Source organism: Aegilops tauschii, chromosome 1 (assembly GCF_002575655.3).
Source record: "Aegilops tauschii subsp. strangulata cultivar AL8/78 chromosome 1, Aet v6.0, whole genome shotgun sequence".
In the NCBI taxonomy this organism is placed as follows: domain Eukaryota; kingdom Viridiplantae; phylum Streptophyta; class Magnoliopsida; order Poales; family Poaceae; genus Aegilops; species Aegilops tauschii.
The window spans coordinates 360656644-360677861 of NC_053035.3; the positions used below are offsets into that span (position 1 = coordinate 360656644).

At 43.3% G+C, this 21218-nt stretch overlaps 1 protein-coding gene across 1 annotated transcript; it reads right to left on the reverse strand.

Annotated features, from left to right (window-relative positions):
- Positions 1 to 421: 421 nt before the first annotated feature.
- On the reverse strand, positions 422 to 1834 carry LOC109776051 (strigolactones hydrolase CXE15). The gene has a single exon (XM_020334739.4). It carries the CDS (start codon positions 1673 to 1675, stop codon positions 605 to 607), a length of 1071 nt encoding a protein of 356 aa, XP_020190328.1. The 5' UTR covers positions 1676 to 1834; the 3' UTR covers positions 422 to 604.
- Positions 1835 to 21218: the final 19384 nt, after the last annotated feature.

Sequence of the window (21218 nt, forward strand, 5' to 3'; positions counted from 1 at the left end):
AAGGGATCAAGGGATACGCTGTGGGTCGGATGACCAAGAGTCGTCGCGGCAAGCTCTACATCGACGATGCAGGCTGGGGCCCCGAGGCCGGCTCAGTTGAGTATGGGTACCGGGTCCCCTTCGGCGGAATCCACGTCTTTATCGGCAAGATAGGCGAATCGGGCCCTGAGCCGGACATCTGCACCGACATCATCGAGACGGCTCAGCGTGCACGACCCGCCCGAGTTCAACCCACCAATAAGTCCTTCCATGAGGACATCTGCCGTGACACTTTCACGACAACAATGGCTAAATTTTGCATAATCAGTATTGCAAACACTTCCCATGATTATGAGTGGTTATTACAGTGACATGAAACAACACTGATCACGAATGCTGCTGGAGATGGCCTGATAACGAAAGACTCTGGACGCATACACTGATAATTAAGCAATGGTGTTTATTGAATAACAGACGAGGCGACCGTATACAATCCAGAAGCCATCACGTATATATGGACGTAAAACTCACACATACTAGGTCGATGGACTTAATGGCAGACACACCTGTTACTATATGCAGTGCGGCACGTGTGGGATACTATATGCTTTTTGATGCTTTATTATTAGTGGCGGGCAACGAAGCTCTTGATGGCGTCGATAAGCTCCTGGGCTCGCTCCCCGGTGGTAGGGTCCATGTCGACGGCGAACTTGTTGAGGTAGAAGGAATGGCTCATGCCGCGGTTGATGAGCACCTCCACCTCCTTGCCGGCGGCGCGCAGCGCGTCGCAGTACTCGAGGTTAGTGTCGCGGATGAGGTCCTTCTCCGCGACGGCCACCAGCATCGGCGGCAGAGGGACGGACTCCAGCGGCGGCGCTGTCGGGCCCATCGGGCACGTGTACGGGTGGTCCTTGGTGGCGCCCATCGGCAGCGCCATGGCCAGGAACTTGTCCAGCATGTCCAGCGTGAAGAACACCGAGTCCGGCGTGTCCTGCAGCTCCGACTTGCTCCGCGTGGCGCGCACGAACCCCGGGTGGATCGGGATGCCGCCGGCGACGCGGAGGGGCGCCCAGGCGTCCGCGCCGTCCTCACCAACGCGCGCGGCCACGAGGTGGACGAGGTTGCCACCGGAGCTGTCCCCGACGAGGAACACGCGGGACATGTCCGCTGCCTTGCGGAGGAGCTCGGCCGCGGGGTCGTCGAGAGAGCCTTCGTCGGACATGGCGATGGACCGCAGCCGGCGGAGCACGTCGACACCAGTGTGTATCTGGGCAGGAAGGCGTTGCTCCGGGGCTAACGGGAGCTCGGCGGTGACCACCACGGCGGGGACGGCGCACGCGAGGCGGGCGTAAAAGTGGTGGTACAGGACCCAGGACGGGTGGGAGATGCAGAAGCCGCCGCCGTGGAGCTGCACGATGACGGGGAGGCGGCCGACGCTGCCCGCGTCGACCTCGGGGAGGTACACCCGGAGGTTGGGCTCCCCGGGGAGGTCGTGGAGCGTGTGGCCGTCGCGGGGCACGGCGTAGGGCTGCACCGGCTGCATGAGCGGCAGGGCCTCGGGCGGGCCCGTCCAGGTGCGGTCGATGCTGCCGTCGTCCATGACGCGCAGCCAGCCGGACACCTCGTCCACCACCTTGCGGCCGCTCGTCGGCGCCACGGTGGTGGCCTGGTGCTGCGATGCGGCGGCGGGGGCCATCGGTCGTCGCTGTGGTGTAGGTTACACGCTCTACAGTGCGGGTCGTGTGTAGACTGTAGAGTACCGTGTGAGAGTACCGTGTGATGGTTTGGTGGTGGCAACAGGGGAGGAGGTGGAGTTTTATAGGCGGTGGCGGTGGCGGAGCAGCGATCGTTAAGGTGGTCGCGTCGCGCTTTGCCGTTGAATTTTTTGGAGGGAAATTTCGGAGCGGGTGGCAGGGAATTTGATCGGAATTGTTGTGGCGGCAGTGCAGTTGGAGCTGGTAAAAAAGGTGGCGACGAGAAGGGCCAATTAGGTCGTGTGTCGCGTGGACTTGTGTGAGGCGCGTAGGCCGCGACCGAGATATGATGTGGACGTGTTGGTTTCGAGACACGGGAGGGGGTCCTTCGAAAAAAAACATTTTATAAGTTTGCTTATGATTTTATGAAGGTCGTTCTCATGTTGTAAACACGCAGTACCAAAGTCTGCACACTGAACTAGGGGTTCGAGACCGTCCCGTGGACTCGGCTACTACAACTTGGTCAGTCACAGATCGGGGTCGGGGAATCACTTGTTTCTCACTACCAACAGCAGAATATATAGTAGAATAGATTAAAGTAAGACAATTTTCTCTGGCATCTGTGGCTTGACACGTCAGGTGCGAACGAATTAAATCGTCCCGGGCACTTTTCGTGGGGCTGGCCAGCCGCGCACGGGCACGGCGGCATGGGTCGGACTAGCACGGAACATGATTTAACTGGGGATACACACTGCAAGTTGATGTGCCATGTCACCATCAGCTACATTTCTGCGTGCTTCACGAGTAAATGCGTCCCGGACCGATGAGACTGATTGGCAGACATATCATCGCTGCATGTGTGACATGTCGCCTAAAGATAATTTTTGCATGCTTCACGAGTGCAGACGCGCCCTGGAGAGATAGCTGATTGATAGGCATACAAGTGGTTCTACTCCTCTGAATCACCGGCTTTTTCCCGCAAAAAAGAAAAGAAAAAGAATCACATACTTTAAACTGTTCATGCACTATAGCTAACCCTTAGTCAAACCCATTTGAGACCACATTTCATGTCTTATTCAAGTGGGAACCTCTATTCATGAATTAACTAATTTTATATTTGGAAGTTATTGGCTGATGTTAGAATAAATTCGAGACATACCATCGATCATCCGAGGACCAAGCAATCACATGAGCACGACACCGAGATTTGTTAACGAGGTTCATCGATATGCCTACATCCCCGGAGCCTGACTATGGGCGCTCCTCCCCATGACACCGCTACAATACCGCACCTGGTCGCGCTGGACGCCGACACAAGCCACCGGCTTCTCCTGCGTTCCAGTGCTATTATGTTGGCATAGGTTACAACGTGTGTCTATCTCCGCTATATATTAGAGGCCTAAGATACAAGTGCCCTACTAGGACACGACTCCATATCCTATCTAAACACAATACAACTCAGAGTCCAACTGTAACCTACCTTGTACATAATATTCGACACAACTCTAACAAACTCCACCTTGGCGAATATTCTCCACCACCTTGAATTCATCCATGCGTCAAACTTTTATGTACATTGGACTTGAGCTTATCCCATAAGTACCGCTGCTACTCCAAAGACTCCATGTGACTCCACCTGCAACTTGTAGTCCCTTCTTTTCTTAACCATAGTCAATGCTCGAGCAAAATCAAATTCCCCTTACTCTAGTTTGTGCTCCCAACTTCCAGTGTCCATTCAACATCACACACCGACTACTGGCCCGCGTGAAACTGAATAACTCACATATTGGGTGTCACACATCAGAGTTACCTGAACTCAACACCACCGCTCTTCCTTGACCGTTTGTCAGAAACTTGAAGGAATTGTGATTTCACAATTGCTTGTAGTCATCCCGAGTCAAATTCGTAGTTGTCTCACCACATGTATGACCACCAGAGCCCTGGCCCGTCTCTATGTCCCGTGCGTACCGCACGCCTCGCCGCTATTACCGCGTCGAGCCTCCGCTGGCCCGATTGAGTCTCAAGGATCGCGAACCCCACCACTCAACCTCCACAACAGAGTATCATTGATCATCACCCGACCGATGACGAGTTTGACACTTCCATCAGACCACTGGGCTCCAGTCCGAACTGCATGTCACTCGCTCCCCCCCCCCCTGCTGAATAGGCTTCGACCCTCCGAGCTCTTACGTCGTAGCCCCTCAATCCAGCTCCACCATCAACATGACTCCATGGTGGATGATCAGTCCACCCTCGCGCCCTGTCGACTTCAAACTCTCATGTGCACCATCTTGAATCAACCCCACGCCATAGTCTTGTCGAAGCAGCACAAGCCCTCGGCCTGTGGCACGTGTTTCCATGCCCAGAAGTCGGTCATCATTAGCACCACGTTCCTATGTTGTCATCACCGATCTCACCACCGTCTTCTGTATCAACCGACTCGCGTCGATCCCATCGGACTCTTGTCCGATCCAGCGAACTTGTCCGGCTGCACGACACGCTCCAGATCAAGCCGCCACCGTGACCTTCGCCATCCATACACAAACATGTACCGACAAAGAAACCAAAGCAAAGTCCTCCATAGCCTTCCCGTGTGAACATGCCACAGATCAACAAAGCTAAGCTAGCTCAAACTCCTGATTCATCACACGTATGTAGCTTTAGGACTTATTTTTTTCTTTCTTGATAGCATATCACGGCCTTGACTCTCAGCCTTGTGTCAATTCTTTTTGTCACAAACAAATCACGTGCACGCTGCCTTGATTCCTTCGGCTCATAGCATACCACACGTATCAGTAGCAACTTTGCACGCGGGGACAACATCTCACATTCGTCAACGCCTGGCCCGCTGCTCCGCCTCGGTAACCCAGTCCTCACGGCTGCACAAGGGCCTAGCCCACCGATAATTCAAGGCAGAGCCCGGGCTCAGATGCACCTGTTCAGCAAAAAATTCAAAAAAATACTAGAAAATTTTAAAAAATTCCAAAAACAATTCGGGTGGTAGATAATTAGGTGCGTGAGGTGCGCTGCAAAAATCAACTCGTTTGGACATTTGAGCAAGTTTGTGCAAAAAAGACAAAATCGGGGAACCCGATTTTGTCTTTTTTGCACAAACTTGCTCAAATGTCCAAACGAGTTGATTTTTGCAGCGCACCTCATGCACCTAATTATCTACCACCCGAATTTTTTTGAATCTTTCTAGTATTTTTTTGATTTTTTCCGTGAGCGCGGGTGCAGATGAGCCCGGGAGCCAAATCGCCGCACTCCTAGCCCACCAAGAACGCTCCAGCCAGCCACCACTTGGGCCATCTTGCAACGCCCTAGGCTGATGCCCACGAGCCGACTTGACCTTGCTCCCTGCGACCCAGCACCGAGTTGGTCCGTGACGCTTCGAACCCGCTGCTACACGCCTGTCTCGCGCGAAACCAGATCGATCAGATACCGATCCGATCGACAAGAACTCCAACGTACTCGCCTGACGTTGCCTCGTACCGATCTGACTGCCACACGTGTTCTACTGCCTCTCAATTTCCATGTCGCTCCAATACACGCCACACCGATACAATTTCTTCCAGACCAGCCGCGTGATCAAACAACGAGCCCTAACTGCTCCATTCGATCATTAGCTTCTCCAAATGAAAAAATTTCGGCTCCGGCATATGCAACTCGACATCAAATCCATCCTCTAGATCAACATCCACTGCCTCTGAACAACATAGCTCATGATACCACTTGTTAGAATAAATTTAAGGCATACCGTCGATCATCCGAGGACCAAGCAATCACATGAGCACGACACCGAGATTTGTTAACGTGGTTCACCGATATGGCAACATCGCCGGGGCCTGACTATGGGCGCTCCTCTCCATGACACCGCTACAATGCCGCACCTGGTCGCACTGGACGCCGGCACAAGCCGCCGGCTTCCCCTGCGTTCTGGTGCTATTATGTTGGCATAGGTTACATCATGTGTCTACCCCTGCTATATATGAGAGGCCAAAGATACAAGTGTCCTACTAGGACACGACTCCATATCCTATCTAAACACAATACAACTCAGAGTCCAACTATAACCTACCTTGTACATAATATTTGACACAACTCTAACAGCTGAAACATCATGATTTCAAGAATACTGTGAAGCAAATTTGGAAACAAATATTTCAAGGCTCTCAAGGAAGGTTCAGAAAATTGGTGCAAAAGCTTTTCCCGCCTGTCTATTGCTATTCAAGCTACAAACACAATAATACTTTTCTTTGATACTATATTGAGGAATTCAGGGAACTTGCAACTTAGGAATAGAATGCTATGACTATATGAAAGGAACTCCTGCTTCAACTCCCGTCCTCTCAACAAATTTATTGGAAATAGAAAACCACAATCAGATGGGTCAATATGGGGAAAACTAGTTCCAAGTTTTTCCACACTAAAGCAACAATTAAATGCAGGCACAACCACATTGCTATTATGCAAGATGAACAAGGTCGAGAACATTCTAGCCATTCTGCCAAGGTAGCAATTCTCTAAAGGGCTTTAAAACAAATACTACGCTCCTCGGTCGTCACTCATAACCCACTGAACTTGGACTCACTTACCGATAAATGATTTACTTTGCCTAGAGACTCCTTTTCCAAGGAGGAAATTGATGATGTAGTACATAATTTTCCATCAGATAAAGCCCATGGGCCTGATGCTTTCATTCCCCATTTTGTGAAAGCATGTTGTGATATCACTGTTGAGGTCTTTTATTGTCTCATTGATGATTCTTATTATGGCAAAGTCAACTTTCAGAGTATGAACTATTTTTATCACCTGGATCGCAAAACAAGATGCCCCAATGAAAGCTAGTGATTTCAGACCTATTACTTTATCGAATTGTCCCATTAAGATTACAACCAAGCTATTTGCCAACATGTTACATAAAGTGTTTTAAAGCTCATACACATGAATCAATATGGTTTTCTTAAGGTGATCTATACAAGATTGCCTTGCTTGGGCATATGATGATATGAATACTTGCATCAATGCCATCAATCTAGAAAAGTAATAGCCATCCTCAAGCAGGATTTTGAAAAGGCTTTTGACATGACTGAACATCAAACTCTGGAAGAAATTCTCGTTGCTAGAGGCTTTGGGCCAAGATGAATAAAATGGATGGATATCCTTGGGTCTGGTTTTTTGTCATTTTGCTCAATGAGATACCAAGGAAACAATTTCTCTACAAAAAAGGTATTGGACAGGGTGATCCCCTGTCACTTCTGATCCTTGTGCTAGCTACAAATTGTTGGGAAACGTAGCATGCAATTTCAAAAAAATTCCTACGCTCACGCAAGATCTATCTAGGAGATGCATAGAAACGAGAGGGGAAGAGCATCTCCATACCCTTGTAGATCGCAAAGCGGAAGCGTTTATCAACGCGGTTGATGTAGTCGTACACCTTCACGATTCGTCCCGATCAAGTACCGAACATACGGCACCTCCGCGTTCAGCACACGTTCAGCTCGATGACGTCCTCGCCTTCTTGATCCAGCAAGACTGGTGAAGTAGTAGATGAGTTCCGGCAGCACGACGGCATGGTGACGGTGTTGGTGAAGAACAATCTCCTCAGGGCTTCGCCAAGCACAACAGAAACTATGACGGAGGATAAACTATAGGGGACGGGGTGGTGATTCTTGATGTGTCTTGGGTGCTTGCCCTGCCCCTCTATTTATTTGTTGAGCTCTGGGGTCGAAACTTGGAGTAAAAGCCTCCTCAAAGTTGGTTTTGCCCGAAAGGCAAGAGTCCTTCTCGGACTCCAGGGCTAGATGCCAGGGTTCCCGACGTCTACCCCCTAGACGCTAGGGTTCCTGGCGTCTAGCCTCTCGTCTCCGCAAAACTTCCTTTTGCACTTTCCAAAAGCCTTGTGGGTTTTCCCCTTTGGCCCAAATAAAGTGTACTCGTACCCAAACATTTCGGGAAACATCCGGAACCCCTTCCGGTGAATTCCGGAACCCTTCCGAAAATCAAACACTACTATCCCATATATCAATCTTTACCTCCGGACCATTCCGGAGCTCCTCGTCATGTCCATGATCTCATCTGGGACTCCGAACAACACTCGATCACCAACAAACATAACTCATATAGTACTATATCATCAACGAACGTTAAGCGTGCAGACCCTACGGGTTCGAGAACTATGTAGACATGACCGAGACACCTCTCCCATCAATAACCAATAGCGGAACCTGGATGCCCATGTTGGCTCCCACATATTCTACGAAGATCTTTATCGGTCGAACCTGATGACAACATATGTTATTCCCTTTGTCCATCGGTATGTTACTTGCCCGAGATTCAATCTTCGGTATCTTCATACCTAGTTCAATCTCGTTACCGGCAAGTCTCTTTACTCGTTCCGTAATACATCATCTTGCAACTAAGTCATTAGTCACTTTACTTGCAAGACTTCTTATGATGTGTATTACCGAGAGGGCCCAGAGATACCTCTCCGATACTCAGAGTGACAAATCCTAATCTCGATATATGCCAACCCAACAAACACCTTCGGAGATACCTGTAGAGCATCTTTATAATCACCCAGTTACGTTGTGACGTTTGATAGCACATAAGGCATTCCTCCAGTATCCGGGAGTTGCATATTCTCATAGTCGAAGGAATATGTATTTGACATGAAGAAAGCAATAGCAATAAACTAAACGATCATTATGCTAAGCTAACAGATGGGTCTTGTCCATCACATCATTCTCCTAATGATGTGATCCCGTTATCAAATGAAACTCATGTCCATGGTTAGGAAACCTTAACCATCTTTGATCAACGAGCTAGTCAAGTAGAGGCTCACTAGGGACACGGTGTTTGTTTATGTATTCACACATGTATTTAGGTTTCTGATCAATACAATTGTAGCATTAATAATAAACATTTATCATGAATAAGGAAATATAAAATAACAACTCTATTATTGCCTCTAGGGCATATTTCCTTTAGTCTCCCACTTGCACTAGAGTCAATAATCTAGATTACATTGTAATGATTCTAACACCCATGGAGTCTTGGTGTTGATCATGTTTAGCTCGTGGAAGAGGCTTAGTCAACGGGTTTGCTACATTCAGATCCGTATGTATTTTGCAAATCTCTATCTCTCCCTCCTTGACTTGATCATGGATGGAGTTGAAGCATCTCTCGATGTGTTTGGTTCTTTTGTGAAATCGGATTCCTTCGCTAAGGCAATTGCTCCAGTATTGTCACAAAATATTTTCATTTGACCCAATGCACTAGGTATTACACCTAGATCGGATATGAACTCCTTCATCCAGACTCCTTCAGTTGCTGCTTCCGAAGCAGCTATCTATTCCGCTTCACACGTAGATCCCGCCATGACGCTCTGCTTGGGACTGCACCAACTGAGCTCCACCATTCAATATAAATACGTATTCAGTTTGTGAATTAGAGTCATCCGGATCAGTGTCAAAGCTAGCATCGACGTAACCATTTACGACGAGCTCTTTGTCACCTCCATAAACGAGAAACATATCCTTAGTCCTTTTAAGGTACTTTAGGATGTTCTGGACCGCTGTCCAGTGATCCACTCCTGGATTACTTTGGTACCTCCCTGCTAAACTTATAGCAAGGCACACATCAGGTCTAGTACACAACATAGCATACATGATAGAACCTATGGCTGAGGCATAGGGAATGACATTCATTTTCTCTCTATCTTCTGTAGTGGTCGGGCATTGAGTCTGACTCAATTTCACACCTTGTAACACAGGCAAGAACCCTTTCTTTGACTGATCCATTTTGAACTTCTTCAAAACTTTATCAAGGTATGTGCTTTGTGAAAGTCCTATTAAGTGTCTTGATCTATCTCTATGGATCTTGATGCCCAATATATAAGCAGCTTCACTGAGGTGTTTCATTGAAGAACTTTTATTCAAGTATCCTTTTATGCTATCCAGAAATTCTACATAATTTCCAATCAAAAATATTTCATCCATATATAATATTAGAAATGGTACAGAGCTCCCACTCACTTTCTTGTAAATACAGGCTTCTCCGAAAGTCTGTATAAAACCATATGCTTTGATCACCTCATCAAAGCGTATATTCTAACTCTGAGATGCTTGCACCAGTCCATAGATGGATCGCTAGAGCTTGCACACTTTGTTAGCACCTTTAGGATTGACAAAACCTCCTGGTTGCATCATATACAACTCTTCTTTAAGAAATCCATTAAGGAATGCAGTTTTGACGTCCATTTGCCAGATTTCATAATCATAAAATGCGGCAATTGCTAACATGATTCGGACAGACTTAAGCATCGCTACGGGTGAGAAAGTCTCATCATAGTCAACTCCTTGAACTTGTCGAAAACCTTTCGTGAAAAGTCGAGCTTTGTAGACAGTAACATTACCATCAGCGTCAGTCTTCTTCTTGAAGATCCATTTATTCTCTATGGCTCACCAATCATCGGGCAAGTCAACCAAACTCCACACTTTGTTCTCATACATGGATCCTATCTCACATTTCATGGCCTCAAGCCATTTATCGGAATCTGGGCTCATCATAGCTTCTTCATAGTTCGTAGGTTCGTCATGGTCTAGTAACATGACTTCCAGAACAGGATTACCGTACCACTCTGGTGCGGATCGTGCTCTCGTTGATCTATGATGTTCAGTAGTAACTTGATCTGAAGTTTCATGATCATCATTAGCTTCATCGCTAGTTGGTGTAGGCATCACGGGAATGGTTTTCTGTGATGAGCTACTTTCCAATTCGAGAGAAGGTACAATTACCTCATCAAGTTCTACTTTCCTCCTACTCACTTCTTTCGAGAGGAACTCCTTCTCTAGAAAGTTTCCATTCTTGGCAACAAAGATCTTGCCTTTGGATCTGTGGTAGAAGGTGTACCCAATTGTTTCCTTAGGGTATCCTATGAAGACACACTTCTCCGATTTGGGTTCGAGCTTACCAGGCTGAAGCCTTTTGACATAAGTGTCGCATCCCAAACTTTAAGAAACAACAGCTTAGGTTTCTTGCCAAACCATAGTTCATATGGCGTCGTCTCAACGGATTTAGATGGTGCCCTATTTAACGTGAATGCAGCTGTCTCTAATGCATAACTCCAAAACAATAGTGGTAAATCGGTAAGAGACATCACAGATCGCACCATATCTAATAAAGTACGGTTACGACATTCGAACACACCATTACGCTGTGGTGTTCCAGGTGGCGTGAGTTGTGAAACTATTCCACATTGTTTTAAATAAAGGCCAAACTCGTAACTCAAATATTCGCCTCCGCGATCAGATCGTAGAAACTTTATTTTCTTGTTACGATGGTACACCACTTCACTCTAAAATTGTTTGAACTTTTCAAATGTTTCAGACTTGTATTTCATCAAGTAGATATACCCATATCTGCTCAAATCATCTGTGAAGGTCAGAACATAACGATACCCACCGCGAGCCTCAACACTCATTGGACCGCATACATCGGCATTTATTATTTCCAATAAGTCATTAGCTCGCTTCATTGTTCCGACAACGGAGCTTTAGTCATCTTGCCCATGAGGCATGGTTCGCAAGTATCAAATGATTCATAATCAAGTGATTCCAAAAGTCCATCTACATGGAGTTTCTTCATGCGCTTTACACCAATATGACGAGTGCCACAAATATGTTGCACTATTGATACGTCTCCGTCGTATCTATAATTTTTGATTGTTTCATGCCAATATTATACAACTTTCACATATTTTTGGCAACTTTTTATATGATTTATTGGACTAACCTATTGATCCAGTGCCAGTTCCTGTTTGTTGCATGTTTTTTGTTTCGCAGAAAATCCATATCAAACGAAGTCCAAACACGATAAAAATTTAAGGAGAATTATTTTGGAATATTTATGATTTTTGGGAGGTGTAATCAACGCAAACGGGGGCTCACAGTGACCACAACCCACCAAGGCGCGCCGGGCACCCCCAGCGCGCCCAGGTATCTTGTGCCCTCCTCGAAGGTCGGTTGGGGCCCTTCTTCTGGCGCAAGAAAGCTAATTTAAGGGGAAAAATCATGTTAAAATTTCAGTGCAATTAGAGTTAAGGATCTCCGGGAATTTAAGAATCCGTGAAGGGCCAGATCTGGGGAGCGCAAAACAGAAGAGAACAGTGTGGGAGATCCAATCTCGGAGGGGCTCCCACCCCTCCACCGCCATGGAGGCCATGGACCAGAGGGGAAACCCTCCTCCCGTCTAGGGGGAGGCCAAGGAAGAAGAAGAAGGAGGGGACTCTCTCCCCCTCTCTCCCGGTGGCGCCGGTGTGCCGCCGGGGCAAGGATCATGATGGCAATCTACATCCACCATCTTGCTACCGTCAACACCAACTCTCTACCCCTCTATGCAGCGGTGTAACACCCCTTCTCTATGCTGTAATCTCTACTTAAACATGGTGCTCAACTCCATATATTATTTCCCAATGATATTTGTCTATCCTATGATGTTTGAGTAGATCCGTTTTGTCCTGTGGGTTAATCGTGATCTTGGTTGGTATGATTGTGGTGCTGTCCTACGGTGCCCTCCGTCTCGCGGAAACGTGAGGGGACCCTGCTGTAGGGTGTTGCAATACGTTCATGATTTACTTATGGTGGGTTGCGAGAGTGATAGAAGCTTAAACCCGAGTAGGTGGGTTGTTGTGTATGGGATAAAGAGGACTTGATACTTAATGTATGGTTGGGTTCCACGACCTTAATGATCTTTAGTAGTTGCAGATGCTTGCTAGGGGTCCAATCATAAGTGCATATGATCCAAGTAGAGAAAGTATGTTAGCTCATGCCTCTCCCTCATATAGAATTTCAAGAATGATTACCATTACTTGTTATCGATTTCCTAGGGACAAATGACTTTCTTATTGACAAAAGCTATCCACTTTTATTACATTGCAATTTATTCATGGTTTTATTCTCGCAAAGTATTCGTAGTTTTATTATTGCAAAATAGTTTCATACTTGTTTTAGGTAAAAAAAATGTCAAGTGTGCGTAGAGTTGTATCGGTGGTCGATAGAACTTGAGGGAATATTTGTTCTACCTTTAGCTCCTTATTGGGTTCGACACTCTTATTTATTGAACAAGGCTACAAACGATCCCCTGCACTTGTGGGTTATCAAGACCTTTTTCTGGCGCCGTTGCCGGGGAGCAATAGCGTGGGCTGAATATTCTCGTGTGTGCTTGTTTGCTTTATCACTAAGTATTTTTTTTTGTGCTCTTGTTTTCTATCTCTAATTATGGGTAGGAAACGCAACATACAAAAAAAATTAGTTGTACCTACTAAACCAATGGTTGAAGAACCACCCAAAATCTATCATACTACTGAAGGTTTCTATTTGGATCATCTTCGATCCATTTGTGCTCATGCTGAAAACCCAAGTAGCTTAGTTGAGGGAAAATCATTAAATGAGCATGATTATTTTGTGCGACACCGCTTATCTCAAAAAGGGAAACTTTTGTGGCATCATATTAATAGTTTGTATTGCTATGCTTCGAATTTATGTGAAATACATGATTTTACTTGTTGTTCCGAAGACCGTAAGAAACACCTTTTCTTCCAATGTGAGTTTAAGGATAATGGAATCTTATCTTCTTATGCCAAGAGTGTTTATAATAACTTTGATATTTAACAAATTGAAGAATTTGTTGGTTTTAAGGGTGCCTATGAAGTTGCTTCTTTGATTGAAAAGTATGATGCTACTCTTTACAAATCTGAAAATTTTGCCATACTTAAATATTGCTATTAAAATTATTCTTCTAATGCTTATATTAAACCATATATTGAGGACTTCTCCGCTGTCCAAGAAGAGAATAACATTTTGCAAGAGTCTATGGCAGAAGAAATTGATGAAACTATGAGCTCATTGGATGAAAAAGATGATGAGGAGAGCGAAGAACAAAAGGAGGAAGAGCGGATTAGCTACCCGTGCCCACCTTATAATGAGAGTAACTCTTCAACTCATACATTGTTTAGTTTCCCTTCATGCTTACCGAAGGATGAATGCTATGATAATTGTTCTGATCCCATTGATTCTTTTGAAATATCCCTTTTTGATGAACTTGATGATTGCTATGCTTGTGGCCATGATGACAATATGAATTATGCTTATGGAGATGAACTTGCTATGGTTCCTTATATTAAGAATGAAATTGTTGCTATTGCACCCACACGTGATAGTCCTATTATCTTTTTGAATTCTCCAAACTACACTATATCGGAGAAGTTTGTTCTTGTTAAGGATTATATTGATGGGTTGCCTTTTACCGTTGCACATGATAATTGTGATGAATGTAATATGCATGTGCTTGCTGCTCCTACTTGCAATTATTATGAGAGAGGAACTACATCTCCACCTCTTTATGTTTCCAACACGATAAAATTGCAAGAAACTGCTTATGCTATGTATTGGCCTTTACTTCATGTGCATGAATTGTTCTTGTATGACATGCCGATGCATAGGAAGAGAGTTAGACTTCGTCATTGCTTGATATATGTTGCTTTGTGCTCACTACTAAATGCCAAATCATTGCTAATTAAAATTGGCTTTGATATACCTTGGGATCCGGGTGGATCCATTACTTGAGCACTTTATGCCTAGCTTAATGGCTTTAAAGAAAGCGCTGCCAGGGAGACAACCCGGAAGTTTTAGAGAGTCATTTTATTCCGTTGAGTGCTTTTATAAAGTTTAAAAACAAAAAAATATAGAGGGGAACTTAAAACTTCACAAAAAGAAAACTGAAAGTGAGAAAGACGGACACCATTGAAATGGGGGAGCTCCTTGAACTTTGTTCATGCCCATGGAAACTGTGACAGCCTGGATTTTGCCTTCTCTCTTTTTCCAGACTTGCCTTCTCTCTCTTTTCCGGACTTGGTTTTTATCGTGGTTTTTGCCCTGATTTGATTTGGATTTTGGAATCATTTCAAATGGACTTGTCACTTGGGCATATCCTTGGCTTTCACCCAAGTGACCTATCTACTTTATTCCTCTGATAAATCCTCAAAATAATCAAGTGAATATTTTTCATAAAAGAAAAATATTCATTTTTCTCTCCGAAACTCACTTCAAAAACTTGTGCTCCAAAGCAACCCCAATTTTTCTTGCTCAGAAAAACCTGAGGTAATTCCTAAATATTCTTAGAACCTTGGCACACCTTCCCATGCAAAAATATTGCACCACTTTTTTGGAATATTTTTGCTGTAGAAAATCATTTCTATTCTAGCCCAAACTTCTAGTTTGTACAACAAGTACATTTTTCCTTGAGCTTTTAGCCATGATCTTTATTGAGCTTAAACAATCTCTTAAGAAACCCTAAACCCCAGGAGATCATCCCTAATGGCCTTCTAGAAGGTGGCCAAACTTGGCGACCAAGTTTCTGGACAGGAACTTGTCACCTTAGTAGAGTCAAGTCTGGTAGGTGATACGTCTCCAACGTATCTATAATTTTTGATTGTTCCATGCTATATTATATTCTGTTTTGTACATTATTGGGCTTTATTATACACTTTTATATTATTTTTGGGACTAACCGATTAACCGAAGGCCCAGCCCAGAATTGTTGTTTTTTGCCTATTTTAGAGTTTCGCAGAAAAAGAATATCAAACAGAGTCCAAACGGAATGAAACCTTCGGGAACGTGATTTTCGGAACGAACGTGATCCAGAGGACTTGGACCCTACGTCAAGACATCAACCAGGAGGGCACGAGGTAGGGGGGCACGCCTACCCCCCTGGGCGCGCCCTCCACCCTCGTGGGCCCCCTGTTGCTCCACCGACGTACTCCTTCCTCCTATATATATACCTACGTACCCTCAAACTACCAGATACGGAGCCAAAAACCTAATTCCACCGCCACAACCTTCTGTACCCATGAGATCCCATCTTGGGGCCTGTTCCGGAGCTCCGCCGGAGGGGGCATCGATCACGGAGGGCTTCTACATCAACACCATAGCCTCTCTGATGATGTGTGAGTAGTTTACCTCAGACCTTCGGGTCCATAGTTATTAGCTAGATGGCTTCTTCTCTCTTTTTGGATCTCAATACAATGTTCCCCCCCTCTCTCGTGGAGATCTATTCGATGTAATCTTCTTTTCGGTGTGTTTGTTGAGACCGATGAATTGTGGGTTTATGATCAAGTTTATCTATGAACAATATTTGAATCTTCTCTGAATTCTTTTATGTATGATTGGTTATCTTTGCAAGTCTCTTCAAATTATCAGTTTGGTTTGGCCTACTAGATTGATCTTTCTTGCAATGGGAGAAGTGCTTAGCTTTGGGTTCAATCTTGCGGTGTCCTTTCCCAGTGACAGTAGGGGCAGCAAGGCACGTATTGTATTGTTGCCATCGAGGATAACAAGATGGGGTTTATATCATATTACATGAGTTTATCCCTCTACATCATGTCATCTTGCTGAAAGCGTTACTCTGTTCTTATGAACCTAATACTCTAGATGCAGCTGGATAGCGGTCGATGTGTGGAGTAATAGTAGTAGATGCAGGCAGGAGTCGGTCTACTTTTCTCGGACGTGATGCCTATATACATGATCATACCTAGATATTCTCATAACTATGCTCAATTCTGTCAATTGCTCAACAGTAATTTGTTCACCCACCGTAATACTTATGCTCTTGAGAGAAGGCACTAGTGAAACCTATGGTCCCCGGGTCTATTTTCCATCATATTAATCTCCCATCAACAAGCTATTTCAGTTGCCTTTTATTTTGCTTCTATTTTACTTTGCATCTTTATCATAAAAATACCAAAAATATTATCTTATCATATCTATCAGATCTCACTCTCGTAAGTGACCATGTAGGGATTGACAACCCCTTATCGCGTTGGTTGCGAGGATTTATTTGTTTGTGTAGGTGCGAGGGACTCGTGCGTGGCCTCCTACTAGATTGATACCTTGGTTCTCAAAAACTGAGGGAAATACTTACGCTACTTTGCTGCATCACCCTTTCCTCTTCAAGGGAAAACCAACGCAGTGCTCAAGAGGTAGCAAGAAGGATTTCTGGCGCCGTTGCCGGGGAGTCTACGCAAAAGTTAACATACCAAGTACCCATCACAAACCCTTATCTCCCACATTACATTATTTGCAATTTGCCTCTCGTTTTCCTCTCCCCCACTTCACCCTTGCTGTTTTATTCGCCCTCTCTTTTCAGTTTGCCTTTTTCGCTCGCTTCTTGTTTGCTCGTGTGTTGGATTGCTTGTTTGTCACGATGGCTCAAGATAATACTAAATTGTGTGACTTCACCAATACCAACAACAATGATTTTCTTAGCACTCCTATTGCTCCTCTTACCGATACTGAATCTTGTGAAATCAATGCTGCTTTGTTGAATCTTGTCATGAAAGATCAATTCGCCGGCCTTCCTAGTGAAGATGCCGCTACCCACCTAAATAGCTTCGTCGATTTGAGTGATATGTAAAAGAAGAAAGATGTGGACAATGATATTGTTAAATTGAAGCTATTTCCTTTTTCGCTTAGAGATCGTGCTAAAGCTTGGTTTTCATCTTTGCCTAAAAATAGTATTGATTCTTGGAATAAGTGCAAAGATGCTTTTATCTCTAAATATTTTCCTCCCGCTAAGATCATCTCTCTTAGAAACGATATTATGAATTTTAAGCAACTTGATCATGAACATGTTGCACAAGCTTGGGAGAGGATGAAATTAATGATACGTAATTACCCTACGCATGGTATGAATTTGTGGATGATTATACAAAAAAATTATGCCGGATTGAATTTTGCTTCTAGAAATCTTTTAGATTCGGCCGCAGGAGGCACTTTTATGGAAATCACTTTAGGAGAAGCTACTAAACTCCTAGATAATATTATGGTTAATTATTCTCAATGGTACACTGAAAGATCTACTAATAAAAAAGTGCATGCGATAGAAGAAAAAATTAATGTTTTGAGTGGAAAGATGGATGAACTTATGAAATTATTTACTACTAAGAGTGTTTCTTCTGATCCTAATGATATGCCTTTGTCTACTTTGATTGAGAATAATAATGAACCTATGGATGTGAATTTTGTTGGTAGGAATAATTTTGGTAACAACGCGTATAGAGGAAACTTTAATCCTAGGCCTTATCCTAGTAATTCCTCTAATAATTATGGTAATTCCTACAACAATTCTTATGGAAATTTTAATAAGATGCCCTCTGAATTTGAGACTAGTGTTAAGGAATTTATGAATTCGCAAAAGAATTTCAATGCTTTGCTTGAAAAAAATTTGCTTAAAGTTGATGAATTGGCTAGGAACGTTGATAGAATTTCTCTTGATGTTGATTCTTTGAAACTTAGATCTATTCCACCTTAGCATGATATCAATGAGTCTCTCAAAGCCATGAGAATTTCCATTGATGAGTGCAAAGAAAGAACCGCTAGGATGCGTGGTAAGAAAGATTGCTTTGTGAAAGCGTGTTCTTCAAATTTCTATGAAAATAAAGATGAAGATCTAAAAGTTATTGATGTGTCCCCTATTAAATCTTTGTTTTGCAATATGAATCTTGATAATGATGGGACTGAATATGATCCACCTTTACCTAGAAGGCGTTCCAAAAATTCGGAGTTTTTAGATCTTGATGCTAAAATTGATAAAAGTGGGAATGAAGAGGTCAAAATTCTAGATATTAATGAACCCACTATTTTGGATTTCAAGGAATTTAATTATGATAATTGATCTTTGATAGATTGTATTTCCTTGTTGCAATCCGTGCTAAATTCTCCACACGCTTATAGTCAACATAAAGCTTTTACTAAACATATCGTTGATGCTTTGATGCAATCTTATGAAGAAAAACTTGAGTTGGAAGTTTCTATCCCTAGAAAACTTTATGATGAATGGGAACCTAGTATTAAAATTAAAATTAAAGATCATGAATGCTATTCTTTGTGTGATTTGGGTGCTAGTGTTTCCACGATTCCAAAAACTTTATGTGATTTATTAGGTTTCCGTGAATTTGATGATTGCTCTTTAAACTTGCACCTTGCGGATTCCACTATTAAGAAACCAATGGGAAGAATTAATGATGTTCTTATTGTTGCAAATAGGAACTATGTGCCCGTAGACTTTATTGTTCTTGACATAGATTGCAATCCTGCATGTCCTATTATCCTTGGTAGACCTTTCCTTAGAACGATTGGTGCAATTATTGATATGAAGGAAGGGAATATTAGATTCCAATTTCCGTTAAGGAAAGGCATGGAACACTTCCCTAGAAAGAAAATAAAATTACCTTATGAATCTATTATGAGAGCCACTTATGGATTGCCTACCAAAGATGGCAATACCTAGATCTATCCGTGCTTTTATGCCTAGCTAGGGGCGTTAAACGATAGCGCTTGTTGGGAGGCAACCCAATTTTATTTTTGGTTTTTTGGTTTTTGCTTCTGTTTAGGAATAAATATTTGATCTAGCCTCTGGTTAGATGTGTTTTTATGTTTTAATTAGTGTTTGTGCCAAGTTTAACCTATAGGATCTTCTTGGATGATAGTTATTTGATCTTGCTGTAAATTCCAGAAACTTTCTGTTCACGAAAATAATTGTTAAAAATCACCAGAACGTGATAAAATATTGATTCCAATTTCTTCTGATCAATAAACAAATTGTCTAGGTCTTCATATTTTGGCTGAATTTTTGGAGTTCCATAAGTTTGCATTAGTTACAGATTACTACAGACTGTTCTGTTTTTGACAGATTCTGTTTTTCGTGTGTTGTTTGCTTATTTTGATGAATCTATGGCTAGTAAAATAGTTTATAAACCATAGAGAAGTTGGAATACAGTAGGTTTAACACCAATATAAATAAAGAATGAGTTCATTACAGTACCTTGAAGTGGTCTTTTGTTTTCTTTCGCTAACGGAGCTTATGAGATTTTCTGCTGAGTTTTTTGTTGTGAAGTTTTCAAGTTTTGGGTAAAAGATTTGATGGATTATGGAACAAGGAGTGGCAAGAGCCTAAGCTTGGGGATGCCCATGGCACCCGAAGATAATCTAAGGACACCTAAAAGCCAAAGCTTGGGGATGCCCCGGAAGGCATCCCCTCTTTCGTCTACTTCCATCGGTAACTTTACTTGGAGCTATATTTTTATTCACCACATGATATGTGTTTTTCTTGGAGCGTCTTGTATTATTTGAGTCTTTATTTGTTAGTTTACCACAATCATCCTTGCTGTACACACCTTTTGAGTGAGACACACATGATTCGGAATTTATTAGAATACTCTATGTGCTTCACTTATATCTTTTGAGTTATATAGTTTTTGCTCTAGTGCTTCATTTATATCTTTTAGAGCACGGTGGTGATTTTGTTTTATAGAAACTATTGATCTCTCATGCTTCACTTATATTATTTTGAGATTCCTACAAAACAGCATGGTAATTTGCTTTAATTATGATAGGCATTCAAGATTAGTAAAAAAATTCTTATGAGTGTGTTGAATACTATGAGAAGTTAGATGCTTGATAACTGTTTTGAGATATGGAGATGATGATATTAGAGTCATGCGGTTGAGTAGTTGTGAATTTGAGAAATACTTGTGTTAAAGTTTGTGATTCCCGTAGCATGCACGTATGGTGAACCGTTATGTGATGAAGTCGGAGCATGATTTATTTATTGATTGTCTTCCTTATGAGTGGCGGTCGGGGACGAGCGATGGTCTTTTCCTACCAATCTATCCCCCTAGGAGCATGCGCATAATACTTTGCTTTGATAACTTGTAGATTTTTGCAATAAGTATATGAGTTCTTTATGACTAATGTTGAGTCCATGGATTATACACACTTTTCCTCCTTCCACCGTTGCTAGCCTCTCTAATTGTTGGAAATATGCCCTAGAGGCAATAATAAAATGGTTATTATTGTATTTCCTTGTTCATGATAATTGTCTATTGTTCATGCTATAATTGTATTAACTGGAAACCGTAATACATGTGTGAATACATAGACCACAACATGTCCCTAGTAAGCCTCTCGTTGACTAGCTCGTTGATCAATAGATGGTTATGGTTTCCTGACCATGGACATTGGATGTCATTGATAACGGGATCACATCATTAGGAGAATGATGTGATGGACAAGACCCAATCCTAAGCATAGCACAAGATCGTGTAGTTCGTTTGCTAAGAGCTTTTCTAATGTCAAGTATCATTTCCTTAGTCATGAGATTGTGCAACTCCCAGATACCGTAGGAATGGGTGTACCAAACGTCACAACGTAACTGGGTGGCTATAAAGGTGCACTACAGGTATCTCCGAAAGTGTCTGTTGGGTTGGCACGAATCGAGACTGGGATTTGTCACTCCGTACGACGGAGAGGTATCTTTGGGCCCACTCGGTAATGCATCATCATAATGAGCTCAATGTGACTAATGAGTTAGCCACAGGATCATGCATTACGGAATGAGTAAAGAGACTTGCCGGTAACGAGATTGAACAAGGTATAGGGATACCGACGATCGAATCTCGGGCAAGTAACATACCGATAGACAAAGGGA